General features: G+C 30.5%; 1 protein-coding gene across 1 annotated transcript; it reads left to right on the plus strand.

Annotated features, from left to right (window-relative positions):
- Positions 1-2,064: 2,064 nt before the first annotated feature.
- LOC145135579 (putative germin-like protein 2-1) lies at positions 2,065-2,862 on the plus strand. Its single transcript, XM_079069834.1, has 2 exons — positions 2,065-2,185; positions 2,312-2,862. The coding sequence occupies exons 1-2, from the start codon at positions 2,065-2,067 to the stop codon at positions 2,860-2,862; spliced, it is 672 nt and encodes a 223-aa protein (XP_078925960.1).
- Positions 2,863-13,884: the final 11,022 nt, after the last annotated feature.

The following is a 13,884-nucleotide window of genomic DNA, read 5'->3' on the forward strand; positions in this document are numbered from 1 at the left end:
AGTGAGAAATGTTTTTATTAGCTTGTTATTTAAAAGATCATATTTTTGTAAATGTTTTGGCATGTATAAAATAACAAGTTTTAATAGGTTAATTTACATAATTTACATGGCATGTATAAAATAACAAGTTTTAATATTCAAGAAGTCGGGTACCTGGAACCGGAACCGGTTCTGGCGGTTCCGATTTTCTAGGAACCGATGTAGGCGGTTTCGGTTCCAATTCCAAAAACTTAAGAACCGTCGGTTCCGGGAGCGGTTCCGGTTCTGACTAAAATAGGCGGGTACCCGGTTATGCTCATCCCTAGTCACACCACTGTTGTTGCTGCCTACCATCAGTGCTCATGCATTTGAAGCAAGAGAACAATCTCAGATCTGGACATAAGATTCATTGAAGGTGTTTGATTAAATGTCTCACTGAAAACAATGTATGTTTTTAAACTTTGAATAATATGAATAAGTTTCTAAACTAGTTTATTAAGCTGTGAATCAAAGTCTAGACTTGTTTCTTAAGCTGTGAATAAGTGTGTTTTTAATAATTACTAATTTATTAATGAATATATTACACATCTGACTGATTCAATTAGAAAAAGTTTTATGCTATAAATGTATGATTTTTTATAAGTATTAAGTTGTGAATGCATGATCTTTGTAAGTATTAAGTTGTCAATGCATGATTTTTTTAATATGTTTTAGTTGTGATTAAATGAATTTTTTATAAGTTTTAAGTAGTATATGTATGAGTTTTTTTAGTTTTAATGTGAAATTTAAACATGTTTTTATTATATTAGTGTTTTCTCAAATAATACGAGTTTAGGTTTTTTAAGCTGTGGATTGTGATGAGTGTGTGAACTGCTATCTAATACAACATCCAATGCTCAAAACATCATCAGATGCAATTTTTAACCTGTAAATATATTTTGTTAAATTGTGAATTTGTGTATTAAATTGTGAATTAAAAATATATTAAGCTGTGAAATGAGTTTATTAAGCTGTTAACTTTTTTTACGAATTTTATGTTTGCTTCTAAAACATGAAATGAAAGAAGCATTATACATAGATTTTATTTTCTCTAATTTTGAATAAAATATGTAAAACTTAAATTATGAATATTATATAAATAAAAATTTGAAAGAAACACTTGCCAACATATCTGAATGTATAAATGTAAGTTTTAAATAGAGAATATTGATGTGAATGTATAGATTTTGTGTATTAAAGTATGAATTTAATATATTAAGCTGTTAATTTCATGTATTAAATTGTAAATTGACTATATTAAGTTGTGAATTGATTGTATTAAGTTGTGATTTGTTTTATAAATTATATGTTGAAATATGAATATTTGTATTAATTTTCTTGTGAGTATTTTTTTTGTGGAGTAAATATGTAAGAATGTATTAGTTTTTATAATTGTTGCATTAAACTCTAAATTAGTGAATTTATAGGTTTATTGTAACATCCCAAAATTTCAAGGTAAAAAATTCATTTTTAATATAACTAAAAACATTATTATAACTTTGTTCACACATTGAAAAGCTTTTCAAAATAAATAGTCCCTTTGGTTTGTCCATGGTCATAAACACAATCCTTGCTAAGACCAAATTACCCTTATACTAAGGAACAAAAAACTAACGGTGTTAAAAAAAATGAATCATTCCTGTAAGTTTTGAAAAACACAATGACAATATTCGTAAAATAAATTACAATAAATAAGTTTATAATCTTTGATAAACAGATAAACTATAATTTTGTCATTTAATTAGCAATAATATATTATAGTAACATGGGCCATACAATTTTATGAATCATGAACCTCAAGTGAACTAAGGGCAATTCTTGAATTTTTTCAAGACTTGAATAAGATAATGTAGTCATATTATCAAAGTAAACTAAACAAGCTTTAACCACCAAGATCCAAGATCTTTTGCATGATCTTCCATCTATACGTACTATATAAATATACTTCAAACAGAACTACATGTTCACCCAAAAAACTTTTTTTCTATCCAAGTACCCTTGTCACTGTGCTTCAAATATTACGCTAGGAAAGGCTTCAATTAATCCATGGCAACAGCTTTTTTCTTCTTCATTTTGATAGCAACATTCAACCTCTCACTCTTACGGGTTTCTTCATTTGAACCTGCACCCCTACAAGATTTTTGCGTAGCCGATCCTACCAATCTAGGTTAAATATACTCGGTTTTTTTTTTTTTTTTTTTTTTTTTTTTTTTTTTTTTTTTTTTACATTATTTCTTAATATTAGTGTCAGCTTCTTTTGTCTTCTAATAATATAAAATTTATTTTTGTTTAGTTGCAGTAAGAGTCAACGGCATGGCTTGCAAGAACCCTATGTTTGTCCAAGCCGATGATTTTTACTATGGTGGGCTCCACATCGCCGGTGATACAAGAAACTCTTACGGGTATAAAGTTACCCCGGTAACGGTATATCAAATACCGGGACTCAATACTCTTGGCCTCTCATTGATCCGGATTGACTACGCACTATGGGGAGCCAACCCACCACACACGCACCCTCGAGCAACTGAGATAATCATGGTTCTCGAGGGAACTCTTCAAGTCGGATTCATTACATCAGACCCACAGAATAGACTTATTACGAAAGTTCTTCAAAAGGGTGATGTATTTGTGTTCCCCGTTGGACTTGTTCATTTTCAGAGGAATTTAGGTCATACGAATGCAAGTGCTATTGCTGCTTTGAGCAGTCAAAACCCGGGGCTTATTAGCCTCACAAACACGATATTTGGATCTACTCCACCGATTTCAAATGAGATTCTAGCACAAGCGTTTCGTGTTGATAACAAAACAGTGAATCACCTGAGAAGGAAATCCATGCATGTGTGAAAATTGAAACTTAGAATTTGTGTTTGAGTGTTGGTTATTCTAGATTGGTTGCAAGGAGTCTTTGATCCCAGCGCGTTTGATATTAATCTAGACATTTCATTCTTATGATAATAAAGTTTATAACAATTATCATGTTTGTGATATCATGGATATCCTACCGGAAAGAGCGTGTGACATTCACATGGCCCATATATATATATATATATATATATATATATATATATATATATATATATATATATATATATATATATATATATATATATATATATATATATATATATATAAAGCTAGCATTTTTTCTTGAATCTCATGCATTTGAAACCTCATTTTTGAACTTCCTTTCACCACATTAATTTGAAACTCCCATGACTTTTCAATTTCTTTACAATAATATTATAAATAAGTTAAATAATGTTCTATAAACAAGAAAGGGTGTTTTATTATAATGTCTTCATCCTACATCGATGGTGAGAGTAAACAAGAGAATGTTTCCTCTTCTATAAATAGGAAAGATTGTGAAATATTTTAAATGGACCAAACCATGAAAACTTCCTCATGCCTACCTTTATAGGATTTTGAAGGTATTATTTGGTGAGATTATCTATATTGGCAAGTGTCCAGTTAACTTTTAGAATTCCAAAAATGGTTTTGAACCGAATTTTTTCAGGTTTAAACCGTGTTTCAGTTAGAAAAAAAATTATGTAGTTAGGTATATTAAGTTGAACCGGAGCTGGATCAATTTGGACCGATAAAGGAATCATTTTCCTTTCACAACAAACATTTGAAACTCCCATGATTTTTCAAATTATTTCTAATAATATTATAAATAAATTACATAATTTTATATAAATATAAAAAAGCATCTACCTAAACCTAAAATTATAACTGTTTGGAAAATCACTTTGATTCAAAAGCACGAAATATATACAAACCGGGTTTCACTAGAAAAAAAAATATGTAGTTTGATATATTTAGTTGAATCGGTCCGAGTTTGATCTATTTTGACCATAAAAGAAGCATTTTCCTTTCACTACATACATTTGAAATTCCCAATATTTTTCAAATTGTTTCCAATGATATTTTAAAAAAGTTACATAATGTTATATAAATATAAAAAAACATCTACCTAAACATAAAATTATAATTGTTTGAAAATTCGATTTGATCAAAAGCACGAAATATATACGCAGATTATATTTTATAAATGAATTATTTTTATAATGAACTTTTGAATCTTGAAAATACATATAAACAAACTTTCTATATTAAGTATCTAACTGAATTTATGATTTTAGAATTGAACAAAAAGTTATTCAATAAAAACTTACTTTTTTGGATAGCAACTTACGAGATTATAGAAAAATGGAACTATTGAACAATAAAGAAAGCGTAAACAAGAGAAAGAGTGTTTTACTAAATAAGTTGAATAATGTTTTATTAACAAGAAAACGTGTTTTATTATAATGTCTTCATCCCACATCGATGGTGAGAGTAAACAAGAGAACGTTTCCTCTTCTATAAATAGGAAAGGTTGTGAAATGTTTCAAAGGGACCAAACCATGAGAACTTCCTTATGCCTACCTTTTTAGGATGTTGAGGGTATTCTTTGGTGAGATTGTCTTTATTGGCAACTGTCCATTTAAGTTTTAGACTCCCAAAAATGATTTTGAACAAGATTTTTTTAGGTTCAAACAGAGTTTCAGTTGAAAAACCATTATGTAGTTTGGTATATTGAGTTGAATCGGTCCGAGTTGATCAATTTAGACCGATAAAGGGAACATTTTCCTTTCAGCACATACATTTGAAACTCCCATGATTTTTCAAATTGTTTCTAATAATATTATAAATAAGTTACCTAAACATAAAATTATAATTGTTTGAAAAATAAATTTGATTCAAAAACACAAAATATATACAAATCGCGTTTCAATAGAAAAAACGTTATGTAGTTTGGTATATTAAGTTGAATCGGTCCGAGTTTGATCAATTTGGACCGATAAATGAAGCATTTTCCTTCACCACATACATTTGAAACTCCCATGATTATTCAAATTGTTTATAATAATATTATAAGTTACATAATGTTATATAAATATAAAAAAATCTACCTAAACATAAAATTATAATTGTTTGAAAAATCACTTTGATTCAAAAGCACGAAATATATACTCGATTATATTTTATAAATGAATTCATTTTATAATGACATTTTGAATCATGAAAATACATATAAACAAACTTTATATATTAAGTACCTAACTGAATTTATGATTTTAGGATTTAACAAAAAATTATTCAATAATAACTTAATTTTTTATAGCAACTTACGAGATTACTGAAAAATGGAACTATTGAACAATAAATTTTCTGGATAACGTTTTATTTTTATTATTTAATATTTTATTTAACAAAATGAAATTATTGGCAAATAAAATAATGAGTTTAATTAAAATGTCTTCATCCCACATTGATCGTGAAAGTAAACAAGAGAATGTATTCTCCTCTATAAATAGGAAAGGTTGTGAAGTATTTCAAAGGAACTAAGCCATGAGATCTTCCTTGCATCTAACTTTGTAGGACGTTGAGTGTATTCTTTGGTGAGATTGTCTTTGTCGACAAGTGATCAATTAAATTTCAGAATTTCAAAAATGATTTTGGACCGTATCTTTTAGATTTGGATCGAGTTTAATAAGGATCCGAGTGTCTTCTGGCTGAGTTAGGCAAACTCGCTTCCATTGGAGGCCGAATTTAAGTAACATGTCGAGTATTTGGTTGTGTTATCCAAGTTTTACAACCCTGTATGTAATACAATTTAAAGTTTTAACCTTATAAAAGACGTCACTATTATCATATGTTCTACATAATTATGGTAATATTTATGATACAAAACATTTTTTTTACTATTTAAGATAAAAAGTTGTCTCTATTATCATATGTTGTACAGAATGATAAAATTTAAGATAGATAAAAAGATGTCTCTATTATCGTATTTTCTACATAATGATAATATTTAATATAAACGTTTTAATTTAATATGAAATTATTATTTAATAGATAACAATAACGATTTATTTATTAAAATTTTTTTTTTCTATTTGAATCATATAACTTTGTATATGCAAAACAACTTCAAGTTCCAACCTTATCTCTTATAATATAGTTCAACATAATAACAATACTAAAAATCATTTTTTATATTTTTTATGAAATTATTATTTAATTGTTAATAACAATGATTTAGTTATTTTAAATATAAAATATTTTTTTATATCCACGCAACGCGCGGACATTCGCCTAGTATATATATATATATATATATATATATATATATATATATATATATATATATATATATATATATATATATATATAGAGAGAGAGAGAGAGAGAGAGAGAGAGAGAGAGAGAGAACCCAAAAATGTTAAGAACCCTAAAAACAATTTTTTAAATGTTTTCATTAAGAGCATTTTGGAATTATCAAATATTAATATTATATTAAACAAACTTTATATTCTCTAATTTACAACTAATTGCGCCACTCGTTGTTAGACAGTCGCTGAACCATTGTCGGACCACTGTTGGACTAATAGTAAATTTAATGGTATTTTCTGGTTATATTCACAGCTTAATAAAACAAATATTGTAGTTCTCATTTCTTTGGTAATTATTTTTAATACATACCATTTTATTTTTGCAGCCAAATATACAAAATTTTAATTAAAAAAATAGATTTATGTCTTGAGAAACTCAATCCTCTCTTTTTTCTAAATTGTAGATTTATTTAAAAAAATATATCGTGTATAAGACATATTCATAGTTTAATAAACATATTAATTCAGTAATACAAAGTTTAATATTTTCATGCATACATTTATTCATATTTTAACACAAAATTTATATAAAATATACAACTTAATACAATCTATTTTTAGTTTAATATATAAAATTTACAACATAACATAACACAATCAACTATACACTAATTCGCATATTTAAAGTTAAACTCAAACTCTATCACCACCACCAACTACCGAACGCCACCACAAACCACCTGTGCCACCTTCACCATCATCCTTCCTTTCAGATCTATATATAAAATCATTGATTGATAGCTTAAATATTATATTCATAATTTAATATACCAATTAAATTACTTATTTAGAGTTTAATGCAAAATAATTATAAAAACTAATACATTCTTACATATTTATACAACACACAAAATAAATATGTTCACATGAAAATTAATACAAACATTCATACATAAATCATTCATATTTAACATAAATTTATTAATAATTCACATCTTAATACAGTCAATTCACAGTTTAGTACATAAAATTCACAGCTTAATATATAAAATTCACAGTTTAATATAAAAAATTATACATTCACAACTATATTTTTATCTTCAAATTACACATATACCTTCAGATTTATATGCTAGTGCTTCTTTCAAAGTTTATTTAAGCAAATATTCACAATTTAAGTTTTACATACTTTATTCAAAATCAGATAAAATGATATATATGTATAGTGTTTCTTCAATCTTCTATTTCAAAAGCAAACAAAAAATTTATAAAAAAAAAATCACAGTTTAATACCAATCATTTCACATGTTAATACAGTCAATTCACAACTTAATACAATAAATTCACAGATTAATATAGTCAACTCATAGTTTAAACATAAAATTCACAACTTAATGCAGTCAATTACTATTTAAAACACAAAAATAACAACTTAATATAAGAAATTGACAGCTTAATGCAGTCGATCCACACTTTAAACCACAAAATAAACAAGTTAATACAAAAAATTCACTGTTTAATACAAAAAAAAAGTATGCATTCAAAAGCATATTATAAACTTAAAAATTTTAATACTATCAATTCATAGTTTAATACAATTAATTCATAGTTAAATATACAAAACTCACAGCTTAATATAGTCAATTTACAGTTCAAACAAGAAATTCACAGCTTAAGCATTCAAACACAAATATCACAGCTAAATACACAAACTTCATAGTTTAATACAAAAAAATATGTATTCACAACTAAATTCACAGTTTAATAACTTACCAAATTTCATTGAGGCATTTCATCAAACACCTTGTATGCATCTTTTTTTCAGAACTTCATTTTGTAAACACCATCAATGTAAACACCGTACACACACCATATCTAACCTGAAAATGGACAACCACATCAGATCTGATGTCGATTTGGTTGTGTTTTGACCAGAGATAAGAGAGACAGAGACGGAAACGAGTTATAGATGAGAAAGAGGCGACACATAACAGATCTGGTACAAATCCGACAAACATTTCGCCGGTGATGGAACACATCAGAGAAAAAAATAAGTTCAAGAGTTCTGGAACAAAACGAGATCAAGATTAGCACCTATAGGTTGAGCTGATGAGTGCGATTTGTGATTTTGATGCTCCGATAATGACACCAACGGCGGGGGAACAAATCAGACGTAGATCCAACGATGAAATAGAAAGAAAAACCTTTGTATAATAACAACAACTTCTCTGATCTACATCAGATCTGAATTGATGTGGTGTAAATGAAGATAAAGGCAGTCTCAAGTGGTTGTTTGAATAAAGAAGTAGATCTTGAGGTGGTCGGACATCTGGTGTGACAACCCGTTATTGTCTATCTTGTAAAAGTCAAACATGCTAGATAAAAGTCAAAGTTATTGTTTTGTTACTTTAATTAAGTTAAATTCATAATATTAGTGTGCATAAACCCTTTAGTAAAAGTGTCAGAAAAATTAAGTGGGAAATGCCTTAAACCGAGAAGTCTCGCATATTCCCTTCTTTCTTCGGACCGCAAACCGAAGGACAACAAACGGTTCTCGGCCACAAATACCTCGGACCGCAAACGTGCGAGACCGAGAACCCCTTCCAGCAGAAAACTCCCCCGGAGGGTTTCCTCTTCGGACCGAAAACCTCACAGTCTTATCCTCTTCTGACCGCAAATCCACTTCCTCGGTTTGTGTTCTCGGCCGAAAACCCACATGTACATATATAAGTTGCCCGAAAATCTACCTCATTCTTACATCTTTCAACGGAAAACTTCACCTTTTCTCTCAAGAACTTCAACCGAAAACTCCTCTCTCCTGTCAAGAACATGCGAAACCTTTCACTTCTCATGAATTCCATGCGAAAATCCTTTGTAGCTTCTTAGGATCATGCAAATATCATCTTTTGTTCTTGATATAATCCATAAACACCTTCCAATCTTAATATCTTGGCCGGAAATCACCCAAATATCACTAGTTTTTATGAAGAACACCAAGAACATCCACACACTATTCTAAGAATTATTGTAAGTCTTTTTACAATAATTAAGTGGTGTTTAACACTTTAAACATTACTAGATTATCTAATTTATACTTAATATAATGTTAATATAAATTAGGATTCGTTTTTTATCACGAGTTCTAACTTGTGGATTTAGCACTACTACACCGTCTCTTCACTCGGACACTTACAAAAGGTGAGTTCATACCCGTGCGTTTTTACTATTTTTTTTACTGTTTTAGGGGGGGGGGGGGATACAAGTCTAACACAAGAATATTGTTTTTACAAATAAATGATTTCTAAATATTTCTAAAATGACTTTAACTACTGAAACACTTTTAAATATTGTTAAACTTCTTTAAATGTTTTATAAACTCTTTTAACTTATATTTTACCAAAATCACACACACACACACACACACACACACACACACACACATATATATATATATATATATATATATATATATATATATATATATATATATATATATAAGATTTAAAGGGATTAGGACTAATAATTCTCTTTATTTCCTTTTCCTTGTTTGGATGTGGGCTTAGGGTAGACGAATGTCGTTTCAATGTTAATTATATATATATATATATATATATATATATATATATATATATATATATATATATATATATATATATATATATATATATTGATTGAAGTAACTTTTATATTCATATATATATATATATATATATATATATATATATATATATATATATATATATATATATAAAAGTTACTTCAATCAAATTTATTACCCTTTGTAACATGCCGAGCAAAGGGAGTACTTTCACGAATAATTCATATCAAACAGAATACAAATATAAATTAAAATAGGTATAATTTATGGAACTCTCACACTATTTTCACTAGTCAGGTATACAAGGTTTAACTATATACTATCATACAAATTTCTTTACATATACTTTACATTTTAAGTATATTAAAAAAAAGAACGTACTAACAATTCGTTTATTTACGAAAAGATATGAACGATACGATTAGTGTATGAAAAATTACAATAAAAGGGTACAAATACAACGTACCAGTTTACACTAACGGGGTACAAATACAATGTACCGGTTTACATTAATGGGGTACAAATACAAAATACCGGTTTTCAATAAAGGAGTACAAATACAACGTACTGGTTTACACTAACAGGGTACAAATACAACGTATCGGTTTTCAATAAAGGAGTACAAATACAGCGTACTGGTTTGCACTAACGGGGTACAAATACAACGTACTGGTTTTCAATAAAGGAGTACAAATACAACGTACTGGTTTTCACTAACGGGGTACAAATACAACGTACCGGTTTAAAACAAAGAAAAAAATAACATTATAGAAAACAATCTTTTTATAGTTTTATTCTGAACTAAAACTATGTTACACTATTTTATGGTACAACAACAATTACACAGAACGGTTTTATGGTATTAAAACTACTTTTCATTTATATTAGAAAATATTGGATATTCTGGAACATTAAACATACTCACTACCTCAAGAAACAGATAACAAATTCTAAACATAAATACCTATGAACTCACCAACTTAAATGTTGATACTCTCTTTTCAAAACACTTGTATTCTCAGGGAACCAGTAGACAAGTACATTCCCATGAAATTTTGAGAAGGCGGAGCAGTTTAGAGTCACGTCTTTCAGTTTTTGCTACATTTTGGTGTCATTATACAATGTTTGAACACTTATGTAAAACTTATATATTATTAATGCAATGGTTGCTGTACTTTGATTACTATGATGCATGTGTTGTGATACTTAACATGAAGTCATCCACCCCCGGACGTTTCCGCCGCTCCGGTTTGGGGGTGTGACAGATTGGTATTAGAGCATTGTTTATAGTGAACTAAGTATATCAATTCATAAAAGATATACAACTATAAATACATTGGGGCTAAAGAGCTCTGACTACAAGTATACTTTTAAAATATAAGTATTTTATAAGAAGTATACTAACACTCATACATACAAGAATAACATCACAGTCGTAACAACATAAAAGTATTTGGATGTTGGACACTGCAGTTAAACATGGACAATTATGTAATCATATCTGGGATAAATATAGCCTAATCAACTATATTTATTTGAGATACGACCAACATGTGTTTGTGAGTGACGGTAGTGTTGCGACAAGTCTAAAACTTACCAACTCTACTCATACAAAAGAACTCTAGAACAAAACATAAAGTTAAAATACTACAGGAGTATTTTAGGCACTATAATACTAAGAACCAATTATGTGAAAACAAAGGACCCTTGCTGATAGATCTATAAGTATTAAGTGTATATATTATGGTGATATATAATTAAGGTTTTATGGACTTAGAATTTGTGGTTTAACTTTACTTCCTTTTCCTTGTTTGGATGTGGATATAGAGTAGGATCATTTATTCGAAGGCCTATTCGACTTGAGTTATATATAATTAGTATACACTATGTAGTTATAGGAGGACCCAGTATGGGTCATACCATATAGAATACATTAACTAATTAACTATAAGTTTCTTATATGGAAACTGGAAATTATTTACTTGTCTTTAATAAGTCTATTAGATGTCTCTTACACCCTGATTTCTTGCATTGATAACATGGCTGGATTTCATCTACCGGGAGACCCGTACTTTCCCAATCAGGGGAACGGTGGTTGGATTGAAGATGAACCAGAGGATGACCCTGTGGTTCGAATAGAAGAAGACTTCAAGGAGGAAGATGAAGAGGATATTCAAGAAGACTCTGACTCTGAACTATAAGTTTATAATCCACCTCAAGTTGCCCAACACCCCAATCCCCGTCAAAACTTCCAAGGTCTGACGCCTCAGTGGGCAGTGAACTTAGATAGGTGGGGTCACGAGCAGGGTCAGGACCGTACTTACAATGGAGACCAAAGCTTCTACAACCTTGATGAGGGAGACTTAGCAGACAGAGCCCTCCCTATGATAGTACGTCGAGTTGCTCGTAATGAAGAGCAAGCAAGGGTAGCCATCAACCAAGTTGTGGAGGTTGGTGCTACCACGGTAGTCAACACAACTCGCCTTCGCCACGTCGATGTCGACCAAGAGTTAACCAGAAATCATACTGAGGCCCTGCAAAGGGAATTGGCTGTAACCCGAGCTGAAGTCAGAGAACTTTGGGAACACCAAGTATCATTGGAAAGACACATGTTTGAAACAGAACGCCAGTTGGCTAAAACCAAGGCTGAAACTAGTAGGAAACCAAACCACACTCCTCACAAGTAGAGTGTAGTTTACTCACTATTTTGGATATAGATTAAGTCTACGTATATGCGCTAGTGATGTTTTCATGCTCATAGTACGACCTCAAAATTTCATTTCTCGGTAGGTCAATATGCCTTCAAGTTTTCCGTTAAGTTGGTATATTGTAGACCTTTTACAAGGTCAAATTTTCTGAACTCTATGTATCTAATATACCAATGAAATTGATAGGCATCTTATTTCCTTTGAAAAATCACTATCCAATTTCACATTATCCAATTTCACATTATTGCTTTGCAAGTTATTCCTTGTGGTAGAGTTCTATATAAACTCCTTTCGGAATACATGCTGAACTAGTGTAATTAGTTCAAAGACATTTGATTTAAAATCACTATTGATGTCTTACTACCTTTCCATCTTTTAAATCTTAAAGCAAAAGATGCCTCCAAGAAGAAATCCTAGGCGTATCAATGTTAATGCGGCTCCAACACCACCTCCACCTCCGCCGCCACCTCCACAGTTTGATGCTACTATGTTTCAGGCAGCGGTCACATCAGTTGTGGCAGCCACCATGTCACACATAAATACAACTGGTGCCAGTGGATCTGGGAGTGGTGCTCATCCATCCATTCATGGTGAAAGTCGTGGACACCCATGGGAGTGTTCTTATAAGGACTTCACAATGGAAAACCTAGAACCTTTAATGGGATTGGGGGAGTCATGGTTCTAACTCAATGGATAGAGAAAACTGAAGCAGTCTTTGAAATATGCTCGTGCCCTGAAGGGAGCAAAGTGAAATTTGTTGCCTGCACCTTTTCTGACCGAGCTCTCACATGGTGGAATGGCCATGTAAAGTCACTAACTCTTACAGTGGATAATTCAATGAGCTGAGTACTGCCCAAGGGGTGAAGTACAAAAGCTCGAACAAGAGCTTTGGAGCCTTACCATGACAGGTACAGACATAGCAAATTACACCAATAGATTCAGTGATCTAGCGATCCTATGTCCTGGAATGGTTGCTCTGGAGAGCAAGAAAATTGAAAGGTATATCAGGGGACTATCACGTCATATTCAAGGGAGTGTGTTAGCCTCAAAACCTGTTACATTCGATAGTGCCAAATAATTGGCACAGTCACTAGTAGATCATGGAGTGCGTCAAGGCTTCATGACTGTTGCTCCAGAACAACCCCAAAACAAACAAACAAACAACAACAACAACAGCAAGAAAAAGTCCTGGAACAAAAGGAAGGGTCAATCTTCCCAAGAATCGTCCAAGAAGCAACAGACAGTGGCAATTCATGCTGCTACTGTTCCTACTGTTGTTCCTGTTACCTCTACCCTAGAAAAGTAGTATGCTATAAATTTACCAAAGTGCGACAAGTGTAATTTCCATCACATAGGAAATTGCCGCCAGATGCACTGTAAGTACTGCAACAGAAAGGGGCAC

Source organism: Lactuca virosa, chromosome 9 (genome assembly GCF_052849685.1).
Source record: "Lactuca virosa cultivar CGN04683 chromosome 9, Lactuca_virosa_CGN04683_v6, whole genome shotgun sequence".
In the NCBI taxonomy this organism is placed as follows: domain Eukaryota; kingdom Viridiplantae; phylum Streptophyta; class Magnoliopsida; order Asterales; family Asteraceae; genus Lactuca; species Lactuca virosa.

Coding starts and splice junctions, on each gene's coding strand:
- LOC145135579 (XM_079069834.1), top strand. CDS start 2,065: ATGGCAACAGCTTTTTTCTTCTTCATTTTGATAGCAACATTCAACCTC. Junction 2,186..2,311: donor AGCCGATCCTACCAATCTAG/GTTAAATATACT, acceptor ATTTTTGTTTAG/TTGCAGTAAGAGTCAACGGC.